The 23,302-nt window shown below is 45.2% G+C and overlaps 1 protein-coding gene across 2 annotated transcripts in view; it reads left to right on the top strand.

Moving 5' to 3' along the window:
• The window catches only part of TM9SF3 (transmembrane 9 superfamily protein member 3), a 118,200-nt gene that overhangs the window by 49,745 nt on the left and 45,153 nt on the right, over positions 1-23,302 (top strand). For both annotated transcript variants that reach the window (XM_075697615.1, XM_075697623.1), the window contains exons 8-9: positions 1,278-1,372; positions 23,063-23,193. In XM_075697615.1, coding sequence (XP_075553730.1) covers positions 1,278-1,372; positions 23,063-23,193 — 226 coding nt within the window. The remainder of the gene's footprint in view (positions 1-1,277; positions 1,373-23,062; positions 23,194-23,302) is intronic.

Below are 23,302 nucleotides of genomic sequence, written 5' to 3'. Positions count from 1 at the left end.
ATTGACTGTATTACAATAATAAAGCAAATTAACTATTTTTAATGCTACAATAGTTATTGGCTTAAAATAGAGTGCTTTAGCATATACTGTGATACACCAATACATGCCAGTGTAGGACTGCCTTACATTCATGCAAATATGGTAGTTTCTAAGAGTAGTCAATGAATTGTGACATGCCTTTGTGAAAAAAAAAAAAAGAACGAAAGAGGATGCTTTTAATGGATTTTACTGTATGCAAAAGACATGTTGCTGCTGATCTTTCAATAGTAAGTCTATGCCCGTTGCAACTGATTCGTGTACAACATACGGATAGATAACAGACCATGCTTCTGACTTAGTTTGGTCTGCGCATACTATTCCTTGGAACAAATTATGCTGTAAAGGACCCAACTATGTCTGGACCAACTCTAGAAATGCATTGCCTGTATACTCAAGTAAAGGCAGCACTTCTGTTTCCTTATATCTCAACAAAGTGCAGCGTTATTAAAAGATTTATATTTTACAATGGCTCAGTCCTGTGCCTCTTTGTTCCAACTCTATAGTTCAGCATGAAAGAAGCCACAAAGTAGAAAAGTCACCTTGAACAAACAAGACATTGATATGAGCATTCGAGCTATAGGATCACTTTGAAGTTTTGATGTTAAGCTAGCTGGAGAACTTGAAACCTCTGTGCCTAATTCTGCTGTAGGTGCACCCTTGCAATTGTTTTGTGAGGTGTGCAGGTGCATCACATATGCAAAGGAAAGTCCTCGGAACTTCATAGTGTACCACATTGTGGACATACTTATGTGACCACCTGCACTGCCCATGTCCATGTTAGCACCTTTTCTTAGTGGTAGTTCAGTATTTTCATTTATGGCTGTCTCTCCTGGGAAACAGCTTTTCCAAATAAGCAAGTTGACTTTTGTATTTCATCCTGCTGTGATGATTGTATAATTACATAAAGTATATTTTTTCATTGTATATCATACACTTTATTTTTTTCTTTGAACACTGTGTATTACAGCACAAGTGTGTACAAAGGGAAAGCAGAAATTATTTAGTTTAATAAAACTTACAGCTGACAAGAAAAGGGAAGTTGGTAGTCACAAGCTCTATTCGGTACTGGTCCGGCGTAAAATTTAGTTCACCTAGAATAATAATGCTCCATAACCTGCATATCTTTGGTAAGCAGTCTTTTTTGTTTGCTTTTAACAAAGTAATGACTCCTGGCATTTCATTTCTTTAGCATGGGTTCTGTATTTTGTTTTAACTTTTGTTTGCTTCAACTTTTACAGGAGAGGATCCCTTTTGAGCACAGCCATATTTGTTTATGCTGCTACATCCCCCATCAATGGCTATTTCGGAGGCAGCTTGTATGGCCGCATGGGAGGTGAGTGTCATAATACAGGGAAACCCCAGTGATATATTCCTTGCAGTTGTATTTTCTCGGCTGCTATGTGGCGTTCTTGCAGTCCTGACCTAAAGCACATTGACACCCATGCATTATGTTCCCATTAAATTTAGCGGTGCAGAGGCAAATTAATTTTTGCATGTTGCTATGCAGATGATAAATGTGTCCTGCGGTTAAGCCTGTCAAGCCCCTCCCATGGCATCGACCCAAAATACCTAAAGTATGCAATCATCCGTTCTGACAAGTGTTTGCCAGTTTCCTAAAGTCAGCTTCGCCGCAATATAGTCATGTTATCCGGGGAACCATGCACAAACTACTGCAGTGAAGCGTATTAAGAGTCTAAAGAGGCCACTATCACAGAACGTAGCATGTGTCCATTAATTATTCATGTACGTAGGCGCTATTTCCGGTCACTGTATGACTGCCGAGAGGTCTAGTAATTAGACTGGCAGCCATTCAAAGCTGTTTCTGAGTTGCTGTAGGAACTTGAGGCCTTCCTCACTGTTACGTTTTCCCAACTTACGTTTTTTTTTCCTGCAGTCTCTTGAAAAATGTATCAACAAGATTATATTGTAGTTTCTTATGAATGTATGTGTAAATCCTTGCTTTTATTAACATTAGTAAGCTTTCTCGGTTAGGCATGCAAACTTCAAGGATGTTTTTGAGTAGAGTTATGCCAATGCGAAATAGCACCTCTCGAATTGAATACTGAATCAAACGAATAAAAAAAGCCCAATATTGATGTGAATACTGGATGTGGAAGACTTGAGCAGAAGCATTAATAGTATTTACAAATTTTGTTCACAAAAAACAGCTGCAGCACATGCTCAAAAATCTACTTCCATTGGGCCTGGAGGGTTTGCCAGCTGTTATTAACTTTGGAATGAAATGCATTATACATGCAGAATGAAACTTCTCAATTTAGAGCTAATTTGCATGTGGTACTTTTGTTTCCGTCATCTCCAGTTCATACAAGAGTGGCGTAATTTTTGCTCTTACCAGAGCCCATACCTCCTTTAACAATCAGATGTGTAGTGGCACGACATTGCACTTTTGGGTAGTTACCATAAGAAGTGTTCTATTTCGACATTACCTGGTCACATTTAATTATATGAACATAATACATACAGTATCGTCTGCTCTTATTAAAATGAACAGCAGATTAGTACTTTGACAGTGATCGCAGCTCAGTTTTTTTTATGACCTGGAAGATAATTCTTTATAACAATGTTGTGCGTCAATACGGGGATACAGCGCAATAAAAACGAGACAAGAAAGACGGACAGGACAGGCGCTGACTACCAACGATAGTGCTTCTTTTTGCAGACACAAATATGCATACCAGAAGAGAGAGAGAGAGAGAGAGAGAGAGGGGGGGGGTCATTTGCTCCTCCTGTAGTCAGAAATTTAACTTAGAAGCTTTTTGTATGTTTAAATGACCTCTCCATAGATGACACAGCAGGAACGCTGTGGTGTTTTCCTGTAATGAAGCCAAACCAACAAGCTTTGCATCAAGCACCTTTAGCTTTCTGGAGCTCTTTAACTCTTTGACTGCAGGGTTTTTTGTTTGACTGCTCCTCAGCCCCTGTCGGGTTTTCTTTGTGTATTGGTTTGGCAGGCATTTCATGCTGCATAGAAGCAAGTTCTTCCTCTTTACTTTCTACCAAATCAGAATTCATCAACAATCCATAAGTTTCCTCGTCTAAAAGTGTGGACAAACCTGCCACACTGGTTCACCATGGCTGCCTTGCCGAGACAAGCGACTGAGCACTGTTACATTTGCTCCGCCTGCAGTCAGAAACTTAACTTACAAGTTTTTTGGTTATTTAAATGACCTCTTCATAGATGGCACAGTAGGAACACAATGGTGTTTTTTGCACGAGTTGCATTGGGAAAGGCAGGGAGCTATCTCCCAATAAATAAAACAAGTATGCTTAGGAATGGCAGGGGTTGTGCAATGGTTGGTCCCCGAGTTATGTCTATGTTGGGAGTGGCAGTGAAAGGGTTAAGGAAAGTTGATGTTAGCTTGAATGCTACTTATATGTTCTGTTTCAGAGTGGGACATACTGTACCGTATTTACTTGCATAATGAACACACTCGCATAATGAATGCAGCCCCCCACTTTTCCAATCAAAAAAATTTTTTAAAAATTTTTCTCTCATAATGATCGCACCCTGAACTTGCTACTGTGAAGTAGGAGACACATGGTATGATTCGGCGTCTGATATGACGTTTAGTGGGTGTGATTGTGTCCGATGCCTTGTCGGATGGCGAATTGTACCATGTCTCCTACTTTTATTGCGATACAGTGAAACCTCTATAAATTGTAGTTGGCCAGAGCTCTGAAAAAGTACATGCTAAATGGTACCGTAGTACTGCTTAACCGAAATAGCATGAGATTGTCCACTTACCTGTCAATAATAGAACTCGGAGAGAGTGCGATAAAAGGGCAAAAACATGCAGTATTTATTCACTTCATGCAACAAGCCTTATTTTCGTTTCATGCCGTGGTGGCCTAACAGCTACGACAGCAGCCTCAACCGCAAAGCTGCGAGCCTGCTTTTCAGCCAGCCCCCTCTTCTCGGCAAACTCATGCAGAAGACTCCTCGTTTGCATATTCTCTTTGCATGGTCGAGGTAGCACTGCAGAAATCATGGAGTGCCTTTTTCATTGCGGGGTGCTGTTCTTGTCGCGATGATTGCATTCATGAGGCTGACGTAACGCATAGCTTCTGCCACTGTCGGGCCTGAATTGCCCGTGCTGTCGCTTTCAGTGTTGTCCTCATCACTGTTGTTAGGTAACACTTTGGCAACAGCAGAGACAACAATGACCAAAATTCAGAAGCCTGTAGCCAGGATCTTTTCGCTGTTGCAGCAGCACTGCCGAGCAACTTATTTGCATTCCAAATGCCGCACACCGTATTCAACGGTAGATCCCTGTCGCGTGTCAGCGCCGATTTCTTCATGCCACGTTCAGTAGTACAACGATGTCCAATTTTTTTTTTCTATGCTGAGTGCCCGCAACCACGGCCACAATGCTCTCCGGCATGGTGGCGAAATGATGTTGATGTGACTTTATGCGCAAACGCATAGGGCACTTGGAGGCCGTTCTGATCTCTGAGGCTTGTTCTGCCAGGCCGTCCAATGATAACGATGCACTGCTGGGATGGCGCGACGAAAAGTGGAAACACTACGTGCTAACCGATACGTACGCAATAAGTTGGTAGGGTTTATGCGGATACAAAACGCATTATGTTCAAAGGCCGCTGAGTCAGGGATTTGACTTTACTACTTTTAAAACGAAACTACTGTTTAAGCAGGTACGGTTTAACAAGGTTTTACTGTAATAATTATATGGACGCTCTAGGCGCATTTTTGCCATCGTCGTCGTCGTCGCCGAGTGCCGCATGGTGTAGGTGTGAGTGAAAGCGTGCGCATGATGTAGGTGTGAGTGAAAGCGCGCGAGGGAAGCCAATGATCGGAGCTCAATCTCGCGCGCTGTCTTTCATTGTGCAAAAGGCCTCGAAGGGGGGGGGGGGGGGGGGGTAGATGGCGGTGTTGCTCCGGCAGCGACTGCGTATTGCACAACCATGCCCAAGCCGCACTGACAATCGTGGCTCAATCTCACGTCGCGCACGTGAGATTGAGCTGTCCAGCGAGCTGAGTTGATGGCGGCTCATACCTTTGTACGTGCTGCATTCTCGCTACTCAGTTTGTGTTGAAGTCAATGTTTGCGAGTTTGTACGGCTGATAGAACTACTATCCTTACTTCATGTAGCTGTCTACACATTTGCAGTCGCAATCGATGGTTTGCATTTTGGGTGAAACTGACTCTTTTAAAGGTGGCCATGGAAAAAGAATGGCTCAAAATTTTACCCCACATAATGAACGCACCCCCCCCCCCTCCCAACTTTGTGCATATTTTTCGGGAAAAAAAGTATATTCATTATGCAAGTAAACACGATACTTTCTGGCCATCCTTCATTGTTTAGGAAATTTCTTCCCTGTTTTCCTTCAGAAAAATCAAGATTCTTGTGAGGGCAAATTAATTTTCTGGATTATTGTTTGCTGGTTAAGGCCAGTCTGCCCATTGTACAAAAGCGTGAATTGCATGTCATGCGACTCTGTCCCCTATTTTGCACATAGTAGACAGTTATAGTAAAGCGTACGCACCTATAGGGTAAGCTATACGCTATGGTACAGCGTACGGTAAGTTGCGCACGTGTATTACAGTTTTAGTTGGCCTGCGAGATCTTCCGATCTCGGAGTCCGTATGCCATCGCAGCTATCTCCCAACTATACCGATAGGTGGTGCTGACATCTTGAAGGTTTCTTTCATTAGGCTTCGACTCGTTCGAAACTAGAAGCGATCTCGAAAACTCCACAAGGTTAGCCACAAAACTCTGTCGTCGAAGCAGCCTGAGGCTAAGCGAAAGCCATTTACGCAGTCATTTGCTACAAACCAAGTGAATTTTACAAAGGCAATGGCAAATTCAATTCGAAGCAGGCAGCAGGGACCGCCACCATATTTTACGCTAACTACATAAACCACGCAAAGACGGTAACACTAAATCTGAGAAATAGCGTGCGTACACTATACACTATGGGTCGTTTGGGATTCTGTGCATGTGCAGTGACAACCTGCTACAGTCGAACCCGACTATATCGAACCCGTTTACATCAAGTTATTCTATATATCAAACAATTTCTGGACACGATATAGTTACAATGAGTATATATAGCAAAAATTACGCTTACATCGAACAAAAATAGCAGCGACACCCGATATATCGAACGTCAAACGGCGGCAAGTGCCCCCGGAAGTTGGATTTTCCTCGCGGTGGCGGAGAAAACCCGGCTGCGCGGCTCCATCCAACCGCTCTCCCTACCGTGACCGCGCCCGACCGCGCTGCCTCGGACAAGCCGTCGGCACCGCCCTTGCAAAAAATGATCCTGGCCCGCCCACAGCGCTTGCTCAGACAGCCAATCAGATGCTCCTGTGCCCTCGTCATGCAAGATGGCGAAAGTGCGACTTGTCTCGCTGTTTTTGTGTGCGCCTTGTAGGCCTTCTCCCGCAGTGTTGCCGTGATGAAGCGGAAGAATTTGCCTTTCGTCGTGAAGCTCGCAATCATAAATCGTGTTGAACGCGGTGAGAAGTCGTATGTCCCCGCAGAGCACAAGATTCCGAGGAGCACTCTCGGCACAATCTTGAAGAATAAGGGGGAGATTAGGGCTAAAGCATCCAAACTTGCGACCTGGTGCCCGTGGCGCCCGACCCGTACGCACGGCCGTGTACGAGTGGTTAATCTGAAATTGCTTCAGCCGTGCCGACTTTCGCGTGCTCGGTGATAACTGAATCCTGATGAATGCGAAGAAGCCGTTGCTGATGTTTCCGAAGTTCGGAGCGAACTCTCAGAATTTCCGGAAGCTGTTGACGAATCAACGGTGGACGAGTATGTGAGCGCAAATGATGGTGTCGCGACCACGGGAGAGCCCGAAAACGAAGACTACATTGCCAACATCGTACCGAGCACAAGTGAAAGTGGGCACAATGAGGAAAGCAACGACGGTCCTTGGCCCACATCCTCCGAAGTGATTGGTGCGCTCGCACTAGTCCGGTGCTTCTGCGCGAATGCGCAAAGTTGCGGCCTCAGCTGCTCCGACTCCTTAATGTGGAAAAGTGCGTGCGTCGCAGGCAGCGAAATTGCCAAAGCAGAAGAAAATGCAGGACTATTTCATGTGAAACTAAGCTAGTTTAATCAATAAAGTGATTTTATAAATGGTATGTGCTTTTATGACATCCAATTATTTAGCAGGCTTATATCGAATTATGCTCTATATCGAACTGATAGGCGTTTTTTTGCGAGTTCGATATAGCCGGGTTCGACTGTATTTCATAGCATACGCACGTACTAGTAGTAGTAGTACGTACGTACGTATGCCAAACTAAAACTGTCTAGTCAGCTTTGGCATAGTGTGGCTTGATTGCAGTCAGCACAGACAGTAAAGAGCAAGCACCTTTCTTTCTCTCTCATTTACTGTTCTCTGCTACCTGCAGAAGGTTTTAATGCGAATAGCATTCTTGGCATTATCAGACCAGTTTTCTTTCCTTGTGTTGGAACAGTTTTCGTGAAGCACACAGAACCGATGGGAGCGCCGGTATTTTGCAAACTACGTGCTGACATCTAAGTTGAAAACATTTTGAATAAAGGACCCATCCCACAGGAACAGCTTCTGTTGGTTGGCTGAAATGAGTCCTCATTTTCACATACATAATGAATGATTTACATAGAAACAAACAGGCTTAACTTGTGACAGTGCGAGAGTCTGCTTGAGTGTGGTTCCTCCCTGCTCAGGTTGCTCCCCAAACACTATAGAGAAGAGTATTGCACTCACTCTGGGCCCTAGGTGCGTACGAATTTCTAGAGATGCCCATCAAGGCACGTGCTGATTGACTAGCATGGCTGACCCATTCAGTGTACAATAATTTCATTTTCATCTCAAGCTAATACTATTTGCATTACCTGGACAGTCATCGTAGATGAGTTCCGCCCCAATTTTTCTTTTTTTATCTGGAGGGACATTACTGGCCTAGATTCAGTGCATGTTTACATGATGCGCTTCGCTCCATCTACTTCAAATGGTCCATATGCTGGTTGTGACATTTCCATTTGTGTAATTAAGAACTAGCTTTGATGTTTGTCAACCCTGAATGGCAGGTCATTCTAAGGTACGGGAAGAAATCAATATGCATCCACGAATATTCATCGTATTCATAAATAGGCATCCACTGCTAGCAATTGGAGGGAGGAGACATGTTCATGGTTGAAAAGTGGCAATGGCAGTAGCACATAGTAGAAGGTAGCTGTAGTAATATCTCTTGTGTGTAGTCAAACTGGCTTGAAAATTGCAGCCAGCAGGATACTTTTGTTATTCTTGCTGTGGTGAGAATGTTGGGCCATTTGCGTCAACATGCGCCATTCTGCTTAAGCTGCTACGTCTATGCTATAAGTTAAGGAATAAGGAAACTGTTCCGAAGCTGCGCCAGGTGGAGCTTAATGCCAGAAGGTGGGAGCTACTATCTATACAAAGGATATTTTCATTGTCTTTTCTCGCTATTTGTAAGCTAAAGAGTTACAAACTGACATCTTTTTAAACATGCTTCTGTTGACCTTACTTTATATTCTGTAGTTTCAGTTGAGGGCTTGTATTAATTGTTCTTACTTATGGCTGTCTGGGAATTCATGCTTTATTGTTACAGTCACTGACTGATCCTTTCAACACCCAATTTTGTGGACTTGCTCAATTAATGAGTTTGCAACAGCACCAGCTTTTACTCCATAGTGCCAATGTGTAATAGCGATTAATACTTTAGAAACTGCTTTGCTTCCCTGGATTTTTAGAAAATGGTCTGCATACACTATGTCTCCAATAAGGCAGCCATGCGCAGTTTTCACTAGATTATTGCTTTTACCATCATTGTTGACAAGGTGATTTCTCGTCCTTCTGCATTCCATTTGAGTGCTGCAGAAAGATATTTATCAACTTGGCACCAAACAGTAACTTCTGCTCACCACCATCCCACAAAACAGGGATAATCAGGCCTAGCAAAGTAGTAGTCATGGCAAAAATTCACTGCAGGCTGCCTTACCACTCATTGGTGGCAAGCTGTTGCTGGAAACTTGGTAATATATTCACACACTAGTGGCGATGGGGCGTGATATCATGCTCACTGACGGCTGCTTTCAGGTTTACAGATCACCAGCCAGCAACAAAGTGTACTTGTGAACTAAGTAGACGGAACAACGAGAACTGATGACTGCAGACAAAAAGCTGCAAATTTAATTCGCATAACAACGCCTAAACTGATAGTGTCATGCAGGCATGGTCACATGCAACATTCTACACTTCCTGGCGACATGCGACATACACTACTGGGGCTGGGTGACTTGTGAACGCTGTCATCTCCATGTACATGACTGTAGTGGAAGTTCAAATGTATATTATTTCACTCAAACGTAATGCCAAGGAGATGTCCATAAATGTTTTTTGAGCTTCTGTTAAAAACGACGTTGATATTGCTCCTGAAACTTCTTTGTTCTATGGACTGCCCAATTATTCAGAAATGTTTGCCATTCCCTGCACATCTGTAAATTGGTCCTATACACTAGTCAATTTTATAGTGCAGCTGTTGAGGGGAGTTCCACAGTGATTTTCATGTGGAAGCGGCAGTGTTTGGTGGCCAGAGAATAAGCAGCAGTGCAGCCTGGGTTGGGACCCCAAAGGGGTCAAATGACTGGGGCATCGGTGAGGACTGCAGCCAGATGCCCGTGTCAGCGATGAACTTTCACTATACAGTGGACACTCGTTTCAATGGACTGTAATAATTCAGTGGGAATGTTTCTTTATATCTGAAGTCCGTTATATCCAAAATTAGGGCCACAGTATAAACTGCCATCAAGTGCTTGATTACTGGAATCAGGAGGGGGTTGTAAAAATGATGAAAAGGAATTAACATGGCAGTTACGAGTGTGTCTTGGGAATGTTTAAGCATTAGCTGTGGTTTAGGCTAGGCATTCTCCTCCTGATCTTGAGCTTGCTGAATCATTTTCAGCTAGCCCGATTTTTGGGACATGCCTGATAATTCGGATGGCTTTGCGACATCACCATGAGCCCCATAGAGTCAATGTATAAGAACATCTGAAATTTCGGACGCAAGAACCCTTCGGCATCGAATTTTCCTGACTTTTCGCTGCGACCGCAGGTTCGAAACGGCATTAATCAAAGCCAACACCGCCGTTTTGATCATCTCGCCACCTCGGACCGGTGCTCTCGCACGCAGATCAGCTGGCAGCCGTAGCCACCACCGCGGCAACGCTAGGCCTAGCTGCTGCGAAGTTCGCTGTTAAGCTTCTTTCCATTTCAGTGCTGTATTCTTCATTGAAAGAATTCACTGCTGTCAGCAATGCCACCGACTCGGCGTTTGTAAACCTCGCGATTGGCTTCGAAGCTCGGAAACCATGGCGCGTTGCTTGATGCGTTTCCAAAGGTCAGCTTCGCCTCAATATAGCAATGTTACACGGTGAAGCATACGTGAAGTATTGCGGTGAAGTGCACGAAGGGGCAATTTTGGCAGGACCCAGTATGTATTCCATCATTATACTCGTGTGCACCCGCTATCTCCTTTCATAGTATGAGCATCGATATGCCTAATAAGTGTAGTGGCACACCTTCAGAGCTTCATTGGACGTGCTTGTGGCAATTTATGCATTCATTTTTTCGGGCTGCCAGATTTTTCAGACGTTTTCGCGGCCCCTAGGGAATCTGAAAAATAGGACGTTGACTGTACAACTGACCAAGAGGATGCTTCAAATGGTCTGTGAGGCGAATGCACGGCAGAAGGAGGATAAGAACAGAAAGTTACAGAAAGGACCGATCCATTGAGGAATGAACACGAAAGGAAATGTGCTGGTGCTTCTTTGAAGGAGCTTGAGCTCAAAATACAAAATATTGGCTGATGCCAAGATGCAGGTTTGCCACATCCAAACCTAGATAAACTCCTTGAAGTAGTGAAACGCAACACTGAGGCGTTATGCAGGGGCTGAGAGTATGTCAGGACAGTTGTAGTTGACCTTCCAGCTGCTGAGAGAGAATCTCACGTGCGAGAAAGTTCGGGCCTCATATGCTTGCTATAAGTTGATAGAAATAGCTCATATTTGAAAATATTTGCTTCTGTGTGCATCTCTTTCTATTCGTATTTGAAAATGTTCGACTCGAGTTGCAATCGGCTTTACCATTCTTTTTAAAGATATTTGCTGTGCATTTTACTAACCCCTCCCTTCTGTTTTGCTTTTTAATAAAATAAACACTACTCCTTACTATTCAAACTGGATAAAGTAGTTTTTCTTTTTAATTTTTTAACATGCTTATTAGAGAGTGACAGCATCGGGCGATGGGGTGTCAGCCCATTTTGACATAGCACAAAGTTCTGTAATTTTGCAAAGACACTTGAGGAAAACCTGGAAAACTCGGGGAATCTGGAAATGTCAACTTGGCAGACACCCTGAATAAATTACTATGCTCCTCTGCGACATTCGAGTGCTCGCCAGCTTTCAAAGCATGCACTGGTGCATCAGCATGCTGAGTGAGCAACCTGCACCGGCTTTCCCATAAATGTCATTTGGTTAACCCTTTGAGGGTCGATTTTTTTCGACATATGCAACCACCCAGGGTCGATTTTTTTATTGCAGATTTCAATTCTTCTTAGGGACTTATTTCGAAAAAAATTCACTGCAATTTTTCTAGGGTGACCGTAAAGTGAGAAAAAAATATTTTGCATTGGTATATATGTACTCTTCATTCATGAATAACAATAAACATCGAAATAAACTTATAAGACTTAAAAATTTGATGCATTTTTATACACATAGTTCAAGGCCTTGAAAATGCACACACGAGAATATTTCGCGAGACTCAAATCTTCCTGCTCTTACACTAATATCTAATATTGTTACACACGAGGTGTTTAATGCAAAACCGGATGAAGCTGGTTGATAGGCGCGGTTGTTGAAGAGCGGTCTCGCGGCAGCTTGGCTAACGTCGTCCTCTTCTTTCTTTCATCTGGTTGTCTGCGCGGCAGGCGTGGTTCATGACAGCTTGTGACATTTCCCCGCTGGCAGACGAAGCCCGCCGGGCGAGTCAGTCATCTCGTGGGTTGTAACGCCTCAGACGCGCGACGTGTGTCACTTCAGCCTTGGCCGAGCATCGTCCACTGCTCGTGAGACGCTCAATGCGGTAGTTTACTTCGCTGAGGCGCTCCAGAATAACGTAAGGGCAGACGTAGTGGGCGAGAAACTTCTGGCACAAGCCACGCTTGCGCAGCGGCGTCCAGAGCCACACAAGGTCACCAGGATCGAAGTAAACGTGGCGGTGACGCCCGTCATAGCGTATCTTGGACCGGTCTTGCGATGCTAGGGTGCGTAGCCTAGCGAGACGTCGCGCTTCTTCTGCTCGACATAGGATCTCATCAATTGATTCGTTGTCATGAGCGAAGTACGGAAATATGGTGTTGAGGGTGTAGCGCGGCGGACGAGCATACAGAAGGAAAAATGGTGAGTAACCAGTGATCTCGTGTCTCGCGGTATTGAAGGCATAGGTAATGAAAGGCAAGATACTGTCCCAATTCTTGTGTGCTGAATCGACGTACATGGACAGCATGTTGGCAAGCGTTCTGTTTGTGTGCTCGACCAGACCATTAGTTTGTGGATGGTAGGGCGTAGAATGGCGGAAGCTACATGAACACAGACGAAGGGTTTCTTCAACCACGTCCGCGGTAAACTGTCGCCCACGATCGCTGATTACTATGCGAGGAGGTCCATGTCGGAGTATAACGTTAGCCAGCAAGAAGATAGAAACTTCTGTAGCTGTGGCCGATGGCAATGCGGCGGTCTCACAATAGCGGGTAAGGTGATGTATGCAAACGATAACCCAACGATTACCCTTGGAGGATCGCGGGAAAGGGCCCAGAAGATCTATACCAACTTGCTCAAAGGGGACGCTAGAAGGGGGAACTGGTTGAAGAAGGCCATGTGGCGCTTGTGGCGGACGCTTGTAGCGCTGGCATTGAGAGCAGCTGGCGACGTACCGTTCGATATCTTTCCGCATCTTAGGCCACTAAAAACGTTCTTGAGCCCGGTAGAGTGTACGTGTGGAACCAAGATGACTGGAAGTTGGGTCATCGTGCATGGCGTGTAATACTTGGTGGCGAAGGTTCTTGGGGACAACTAAAAGGTAGCGTGCACCGGTGGTCGAGTAGCTCTTCTTATACAGCGCGCCACCATCACGTAGGCGAAAGCGACTGCCTGCAGGTGACTCCTGTGCTGCCGCGAAGAGCGGTTGTAAGCTCTCGTCCTTGTGCTGCTCGGATATGACGGTACCCATATCTGGAAATTCCGGGGACACAAAAGCGATGTATTCATCAAAATTGTCCGCATCACATTCAGTTGTTTGAAGTGGCATCCGAGAGAGACAATCAGCGTCAGCATGTCGCCGGCCACTTTTGTAGCAAATAACGAAATCGTATTCCTGTAGACGGAGGGCCCAGCGCGCTAGTCGTCCTGAGGGATCCCGCAGATTCACAAGCCAGCATAGCGAATGATGATCTGTTATCACAGTGAAGGGGTGCCCATAGAGATACGAACGAAACCGTTGCACGGCGAAGATGACCGCCAGACACTCTTGTTCGGTGACTGTGTAGTTGCGCTCGGAGCGGCTCAAGGACCGGCTTGCGTAAGAGATCACATGCTCACTGTCGCCAACACGCTGAACTAGCACAGCACCGATGCCTACGCCGCTGGCATCGGTGTGAATCTCAGTTGGTGATGAAGCATCAAAGTGCCGAAGAATTGGTTGGGATGTCAACAGGAACTTGAGCTGGCGAAACGATGAGTCGCAATCTGCAGTCCACTCAAAGGGAACGCCTTTTTGGAGAAGGCGTGTAAGGGGATGAGCCATGTCAGCAAACCGGGGAATGAATTGGCGAAAATAGGAGCACAAGCCCAAGAAACTTCTTAACTGCTTGACAGAGTTGGGTACTCTAAATGCTTCTACGGCCGCAGTCTTTTGTGGATCTGGTCGGATGCCTTCTTTAGCGACCAGATGGCCTAGCACAAGAGTTTGTCGTTCCCCAAAACGGCATTTTTTTGAATTGAGCACAAGACCCGCCTTCTCCAAGCAGTTCAAGACCAAATCCAAACGTTTGTTGTGCTCACTAAACGTTCGCCCGAAGATCACAACGTCGTCTAAGTAGCACATGCAAACTTCCCATATTAAGCCGCGTAATATCGTGTCCATGAACCTTTCGAGCGTTGCGGGCGCGTTACACAACCCGAAAGGCATCGCGGTAAATTCGAATAGTCCGTCGGGTGTTACAAATGCTGTCTTTTCTCTGTCGTCCTTGTGTATAGGAATTTGCCAGTAACCTGACTGTAAATCGATTGAGGAAAAGTAAGATGCCGCAAAGAGACAGTCGATGGCGTCGTCAATTCGTGGGAGTGGATATACATCTTTCTTAGTAACGGCGTTTAGGCGACGGTAATCAACACAGAACCGCCACGTACCGTCTTTCTTCTTCACCAATATCACGGGGGCTGCCCAAGGACTAGATGATTCTCGAATGACGCCTTTGCATAGCATTTCTTGGACCTGATCGCTTATCATCTTGCGTTCTGACGGGGATACACGGTAGGGTTTTTGTCGGATTGGCTGGGCGGCTCCTGTGTTGATGCGGTGACGAGTTCTGGACGCAGGAATTGATGGTGGGCCATCATGCTGCGCAAAGTCGAATACCGAGGTATGTTTCGTAAGCAGGGCCATCAAAACTCGACGCTCGTGATCGCTGAGTGACTTATCAATCATGGAAAGTATCTTCGAGCTCCCGGGGCTCGAGATACTGGTTGCTCCTCCATCGGGGAGCTCTGTAAGTACTGCCACCGATACGGGCGAGTCTTCCTGAAACGTGGCAATCTTTAGGCCTTGAGGTAGCACTGCCGCTTCAGTGGAACAGTTTAGCGCCCACAGCGCCGCGCATCCATTCGTCACTGAGACCACGCAGTGCGGAACTAACACGTTTTTCTTGAGGCAGTTCCGATGTACAGGTTCCACTGTAGCATCGAACGAGATAGGAGTCGGAGATGAACAGGCGACGGCAACACGCATCGCGGATAAGGCAGGCACAACTGTATCCTCAGACGCACAACACACTCTCCGGGCAAGCTTCACTTTCAAAGAGCACAGGTGAAACACTAGTGTCGACACTGTGTTCTCCCGTCCGGCAGTCAACATTCGCACCACACAATTGCAAAAAGTCAATCCCCAGAATCACGTCATGCGAGGAGCGAGGAAGAACAGTAAACTCTGCATTAAAAACTTTCCCACCCAAAGACACATCCACGTTACACACACCAACCGGGTATAATGATTCACCACTGACTCCTCGGAAACTTGTGCACTGGTCCCAACTAAACATAACCTTGCGTCTCAGAAGGCCTTTAAACCCCACACTCATGACCGAGACAGTTGCTCCCGTGTCAACTAAAGCCATTGTAGAGACCCCATCAATCAGTACATGAACCTTATTCTTTAGCACGAGAATAGTTGGAGGCAGTTGAGTCGGCAGCACTCATTTTCCAGCGACCTCACCTCCATCGGCCGCGCTGGCTAGTTTCCCGGCGGGGGCGACACGAAACGGCGCAGAGGCGATGGTGACGTGAATCGCGGCCGAGGGGATGGTGATTGGGAGGCTCGGAAGGCTGGTGGTGGCGTCAGAGTAAGGTCGGAGGCAGGGGAGCGGTAGCGGTTCCGGGTTCTTTCTTCGCCAAAGTAGGTCTCTTGGGCGGTGCATCGGTCCTCTCGAAAGTGGCTTCCTGAGGTGGAGTCTCCTGGCCACTGAGTGCGCAGTGTACGACCGCTAGACCGCATAGTCGGCACTGACGATCCGTAGTTTGATGCTCGGCGTCGGCTACAGTACCTAGCTATGTGGCCTGGCATGCCGCAGCAGTAACACACTGGCGAAGGGTGAACTTCAGAATGCGGATTGAAGTATTCTGCCGAAGACATCGGTTGAGGGTAACGAGGCTCTTTCCCTTGAAAGTCGTAGGTAGCGGCGAGTCTTCGGGGACGAAAGTTGCGTGGGTCAAAACGTTGAGGGGGCGAATCATTGCGTGGTGGTTCGGTCGTAATGTAATGCGATTCGTCTCTGAAGCTGTTAAGATCCGCAACATTCACCGAGTGGTTCCAAGTAGCCGAAGGGGGTTCCCAAAGAGTGTCTCGGAAAACAGAGGAGCTGCAACGTGGCGCCGCATAACGTGCCTGTTCGTCATGTCGCTGGAACTCCTCGCGGTCTATCTGGCGGATGGCGGACGAAAGGTCTGGGAGCGGAGGACTCGTGTCAACACTTGCTACAGTCGTTACATTGGCCAAGCCGTCCAAACTTTGGTGTAATTCGGCGAGTCTTCAGCGCCTCGAACGTACGGCAGTGCCGTATCAGTTCTGATACAGTGTGCAAGTTCTCTTTACCAATGAGGAAGTTGTACACGTCTTCCGCTATTCCTTTTACCACGTGCCCCACTTTATCTTCCTCTGTCATTTGAGGGTTGACGGTTCGGCACAGCTTCAAAATTTCTTCGATATAGGTGGTGCAAGTCTCGCCTGGTACCTGAGCTCTCTGGGCCAATGTGAGTTCCACACGTTTCCTCTTTGCGTCCGAGTCACCGAAACACTTTTTGATCTCCTCAACGAAGCGTGTCCATGTAGTTAGCATGTCCGCGTGGTTGTCATACCATACCAACGCCGTGCCGGCCAAGAAGAAAACAACGTTCCTAAGCTGACTGGCAGCGTTCCAGTTATTGTATTGGCTTACCCTTTCGTAATGGGTTAGACACTCATCCACATCTTCCTCTGCCTTCGCCGAGAACGTGCGTGGCTCTCGGTAGTGCTGGATAGGGACTGGGCTCGCCGAGGCACTGCTGGTGAGGGTATTTTGCTCTGTGGCCATGATTGAGCGCGACGGCGAAAGTCCGGCGAGGCGACGGCTTCGGCGTAGCTCTTGTGCTGGTGGCTCCGTTGTAGGTCGTGGGAGTTACCCCGCACAGCTCCACCAAATGTTACACACGAGGTGTTTATTGCAAAACCGGATGAAGCTTGTTGATAGGCGCGGTTGTTGAAGAGCGGTCTCGCGGCAGCTTGGCTAGCGTCGTCCTCTTCTTTCTTTCATCTGGTTGTCTGCGCGGCAGGCGTGGTTCATGACAGCTTGTGACAATATGTACATCCATAGCGTAATCGAACTGCGTAGGTGCGCGCACTCAAGAAAACTGTGTGGTTGTGTGCCCGTCAAAAAAGCAAAACGTGTGACAAACTTCTGCTAATTTTCATCTTGTCGCCAACCAGAGGCAATTCGTTGTCGCGAGTGTCAAAAAAAACAAACAAAAGCAGCGGAAACGCATGCATGGCGACATCCTTCCTATGTGCACCCCTGTGAGCACTGAACGAGCAAGAAACAGGTGGTCGCCCTTTGAGCGATTGGTAACAAGATAGCCATCAGTTTTGTAAGCGCATGAAGCCGAAACCGCCCGCGATAACAAAACCCGAACCGCCACCCACCCGCGCACGGGAGCGACCTAGCGCTAAAACAAACCATGCAACGAAAACCGACAGAGGGAGGCACGTGAAAGAAATTCCCTGTATTCCCACATAGTGGCAGCACATGACTGAAAAGAGGAAGTTAGGAAATGGGTGCGCTTTTTAAACGTACAGACGGCGCCGTAAATATACGGCATTGACCATTTTCGGACTTGTTTGCGGCGCCGTATATTTACGTCATTGACCCTCAAAGGGTTAATGCAATACGGTGGCAAAATGCCTAAGCTGCCACCGTCTCGTGAAGGGCAAGGCGAGGTGTGACCGTGCCGCAGCATAACTTGCGCAATACTGCGGTAGCAATCGGGAGGAATTCTGCCAGCCGTGATGTGCAGATGGCGACACAATCTGGTGGTGTTAGAGGTAATCGAGCTTTGTGTGTGATCAAACTATCCTCTCTCATTCCACCAATGGAAGTGCCTTTTGGCCTGCTGCCAAGATCTGCGCTGCTCTCTCTTTCTGCAGAAGGTGCCGACACGAAGCAGAACAATGAGCTAAAAGAAGCTAACACTTCAAAACGGATTTAAGGCAATGGTACAAATACGCTAGCAGCCTGGTACCTTGTCTGCTGTTTTTTCTTTTTACAATAGTGATTTCCCTGCACAATGGCAAGATTTTCTTGTTGGCAAGAAAATGGGTCCAAGTGATAGGATAAGCTTGCTGTGCAGCTTCGGAATGTTAAACTCCACAATTTAATTTGAAAAGTTAGCACTATCCTGCCTGCTGCTTCTCCTTCGTTGTCTTTTATTGCTCTTATTTTTGTCTTGACCTGCATTCAGTGCATTCAAGCAGCTATTTCTGCTAAAGCATGTGCAGTAAAATCTCATTAGTACATATCCACTTAATAAGTAATTCCAGTTTAAATATAGTCGCAATGAAACCCCTGCCCTGTCACTATTGAGCCTTATGTACTGGCTGACCGCATAAGCTGTAGTCGCTTAACGCATGCCAAATGGTTAGTGTGTAGTATTTACTTCATTTTTTGGCGAGTGCAGGCGTGAAGTCAGCGAAATATGGTGCGCACAGACCATAGACAGAAAAATTGTGGCTCACGGACCTTTCCCAGACTGCAGTCGGCACCGATAGTGATGTCACAACATGGTAGCCATGACTTATTTTCTGCTCCCATTGTTTCTAGCACTTCCATGTCATTGTCATGGATGACTATGTGGATGATAGCTCTTCTGTATCCAATGCAGCTAATTCATTGACCGTCATGAGGGCATTTGCAAAGAAGTGGGGCCTGATGGAGAAACTGGCTTGCGGCCTTGCTGAGTTAGAGGATGCTGTCATCACTACAAGGCCGCTACGGTGGCAAGTGAAAAGCGGATTTTTTTGCTGCCTGCTCGCAAATAAAACTTGTCTGCGTGTGTGTTCCAGTGAGAGTTAGCACGTTTCTTTGGCCAGTAAGTCTGTAGCTGCTCCTCTGCCATTGTCATTTAATTAGTACATCGCTTAGTGTGTGCCCGATTGACGTTCCCTGCCAACTACGTATTAACAGGGTTTTACTGTATTGCTATTCGTCACTGTTTTTCTGTGGAATTGGTCTTCCTTTTTTTGTACATGGTATGCGCTACTCGCGTGCCAGACAACTACGATTGGTTTGTGCGCTCCGAGTCCCATAGGGTTTCGCAACCATACTTGCTTCATGCCGTGTATTGACATATAATTTCATATCAAGACATAGTAGCTGCAGCATATACACACATACATGAAGTTGTACCATTGGTGTATTAGGGGGGCTGGTACCCGAAATCCACCAAGACAAGCTTTCTCTAAAGTAGTACCAAAATACACTTCATCTCATGGAGAAACTCTCCAGCAACTTGTGCCGTTGTAGTTGCACCACAAGTAATTTAAAAATGATAGCGTTGAAGTACTAACAGCACAGGAAAGTGGGTGCAGTGATGTTGCCACTGTGCCAATAGCACCGAATTTCTCTTAGGGGTAAACCCTGCTAAATACTGATGCATTTCAGCAAGATATCAGAAATCTGCGCCCACCCTATGCCAAAAGGGCTGCTCAGGTTTTTGAAAATGGAACTGCTTAAGTCCTCAAGCGCTGATTCTCCGCTCCACTGAAAATGGCATGGTATAGACCAGTGGCTGCATTAGCTCCACGGTGGACTTAACCAAGAACCTCCAATTAAGCTAGGATTGTACCACTGTTTCTTCCGTGGGCTGTTGTCTATTTGCAATACCTTCCACTCGCTGCATGCAGTTTGCTTAGGCAACAGGATGGTGTCGATTTGCAGGTGGCAGCGAGCGATTGCGCTGACGCCGAGCTAAACTCCGCACTCCCCTCTCGTATGACCAATGTTAAAATGGTGATGGAAGTTTCAGATGCTGTTAGGTTTCTCGCTTGACTTTTCGAACATAATGCAACCAATGTCGCAGGCATGACGGCGAACAAAGTTGCTGCATTCAATTTGTCGCCTATCCCCCACTTTTGTTGATGAGGTGATTTCACGGCTTCAAGAATACCGTACGGCTGCCACTAAGATTTTGGTTGACTCTGCACCAAGCAGTAACTTTTGTCGCTAGATACTGACGAAACAGCGCTGGTTAGACCTAGCTGCATTGTATGGCCATAACAAAAATTTGCAGCCGGCTGACGTGGTGGTGGGCAGCGCCAACAACACACACACACACACACAAAAAAAACAGCAATTCCATGAAACAAAGTTAAAGAAGGAGCGTGTACCTAATACATTAGACTCTACTGTATTGACATGCAGGAGGCACTTGCGTGTATCTGAAGTTTCTCAATTGTTATCGATGGTTCTATCCATCGTCTGTTGTCACTGGACCTTGTGTAATCTGATTGTATGTGCAACGCAAATTGTGTAGTACTTTCTGGAAGACATGCGAGCACCAGCAATTACTCTGTAACCTTTAACGACTCATTTATAAAAGCTGATGCGCTGCTCAAAATGGTATGGGCCAGTAACGTCACTGTGAGAATGGCTTCTGAAAAGTTTGTTTACATTGCAACTTTCGGTCTGAAAAAGCAATATTGCTGGTACAAAAAGGCTGTTATTTACATTTTAATGGGAGGAGGTAATGAAAAATAATTTTATTTCACTAGTTCTAGTATTTGCTGCAAGTGGAAGTGTGAGGCATACACAAGAGCATGTTTGTTTTCCTCCATACGCTGCGACGTTGCTCAATTTGATCCTGCTTCTCAGTTTTGTAAGTTCGAAGCTTTTACTGCTATTCTGTATTCGCCGACTATGTAGGAAGCCAAATGCTTCCCTTCTTGGCCAATCGTAGAAAGAAGTGCAAGTTTTGCAGAAATCGGCATGTCCGTGTCGACCATCAACGTGATCAGCCCTCATTTGCAAGTGCAAGTTCCGCGAAAATTGGGGGTGTTCTGCATAAAACATCTTTGGATCTTACTGGTGCTGAATGTACTGGATACTGATTGATAGACGTTGCTCTTTTCAAGAATTTCTAACCCAAGTTGCAGCATGCAAGGTATGGTCAAACAGTTAAACTTTCAAACGTGATTTTTAAAAAACACTGTTTGACTCCTGTAGGAACATTTTCTCTGGAACCAATAAACATTTTTTTAATGTTTCTGTCAATTATTTCCTAATGTACAATGCATTGACTGAACTAAAAACATTACTTCCGAATGAAAACTTTTTTTTTTTTTATTTACAAATTTAAGCAAGAAGCTCTTATGTGAAGTGTCAAATAAAAAAAATTGTATTTAAAGAATGCAGTGGTCAAATGTTTATTTCTTGTAGCTCGCTAGAAAGGCCATATTGTAGGAAGATGCGAGAGAAGTTTTATTGCTGTAGTAGCATTACCTATAGTTCAAACGTTCATTAACCAAGGTAACGAAACTGCTTTGTTCATATTGTGATACATTCTACACTCCTCAATTTTTTTTGTGAGAGAATTTCTTTGTGGGGGCTAAGCAGAAACACTAAATCTGCTGATTTTGAATTTCTTATAGCAAGTAGAAGCTGAGATATTAGCTAAAACCTTAAGATCATAAATCTGGATACCATTTCCCTTAAATGGATGTAAAGCAGAAATGTATTGAGGATTGTTACTTGAAATTTCAAAGCACCTCAAGAAGCCTGAATGAAAATAATTGTGGGTTAAAAAAATTTGAAATATACAAAATATCTGTTTTGCTCCTGGATTTCAACTTATTAGTTGAACCAAGCAAAAAAAAAAAAATGTGCAGATTTGGTGGCATAAATATTGGCCATAGTGATGCCCATGTTATGTAGGAAACGGTACTTTTGCCTATCATGCAGGGACATTTGTTAAGACTCCTTGTAGCAAGCACCTGGCTTCTTTCTTCCTGATTTCGTTAGGCTCCTGAAGCATTGGTTGTCACGTTGGGGAACATCCACTAACCCCTTCATATACTCGATTATTGTGCTCAATCAGCTTCCCTCTGTGAGCAAGTTGGCCTTGTCGTGAATCTTCAACTGGCTCTTGAGACTTAATGTGCTTTGTGCAGTATTCTGTATTAATTAATAAGGAGGTGTTCAAAAAGTAAAAGATGGGGCTGCTGGTGAAGCTTTTGTGGAACATTGGTCTGAACCCACCACAATAGCCTTTTGTGGTGTTGTGCTGCTGAGCTTGAGGTCGTGGGTTCAATCTTGGTCACGGCAGCTGCATTCTGCTGCAGGAGAAATGTGAAAACACTTGTGTACATGAAAATGCACATGAAAGAACCACAGACAGTCAAAGTTTATCTAAAGTTGCGTGCGTCATAATAAATACCAGAATTTAATTATAATTTGGTTAATAATATTGGTCTTAAATCGAATGCCTGGCTCTTGTATAAGTAAGAACTCCGCACGACAAGAAAGCGATGTACATGATATGTTGTAATCTACTTTCAAAATGCTAATAAATAAAAGCAACACACTGCAGGAAAAGAATGAAGTTGCAATTGATATTAGTTGAACATAATAATCAAAATGTGCACTCCTGAGCATGTGCTGGTATTTGAGGCATATTTAAAACAGTGTAAATGTCAGAGCAGAAGATTAGACAATGGTGTCAGGAGCTTCTGTGCATTCTCTTCTGCTGTCATTTAAAAATTATGTAGCCTAGTTGATCAAAGCACACATTTTACAGTGTTCTATTTGGGAAGTGTGAGGGGCACTGGAGGCCAGTTTGAATGATATTGCGTGTCAAATTTAATTTTTTTACACTCCCCAATGTGCCAAAAAGTGCCAAATCTGCCAAAAGTTAATGTGCAGTCTTCATTTCATATGTTGCATGGCATTGCTCATGAAAGAGGTCGACGGTGATGTTTAACAATGTGTTAAAAAGCTGTCAATCAAAATAATCAGTTTCCTACGGCTTCATAAGCAAAGAGTTAAGGAGAAGGGTGACTTTGAGGCTAAGCATTTTAGGAAAAAATTTGACCTTATATTCAAACAAATGCAGTTATAGGATGCTTATTTCTAGATAGATCACTGTAATGTTATCTATTTTGCAGGTAAACAATGGATCAAGCAGATGCTTGCGAGTGCATTTGTACTGCCAGCTCTGGTGTGTGGAACTGCATTTGTGATCAACTTCATCGCCATCTATTATCATGCTTCCAGAGCCATCCCTTTTGGAACCATGGTGGGTCTATTTTTGGCATGAGCTACACTTAACCCCTTAACTGCTGATGATGAGATAACTTACCATCACAATGAGCATCCTCTGGTGCTGATGACTAGTTAGGTTGTCG

This window comes from Dermacentor variabilis, chromosome 1 (assembly GCF_050947875.1).
Source record: "Dermacentor variabilis isolate Ectoservices chromosome 1, ASM5094787v1, whole genome shotgun sequence".
Taxonomy (NCBI): Eukaryota; Metazoa; Arthropoda; class Arachnida; order Ixodida; family Ixodidae; genus Dermacentor; species Dermacentor variabilis.
This window is presented reverse-complemented; position numbering and strand designations above follow the sequence as displayed.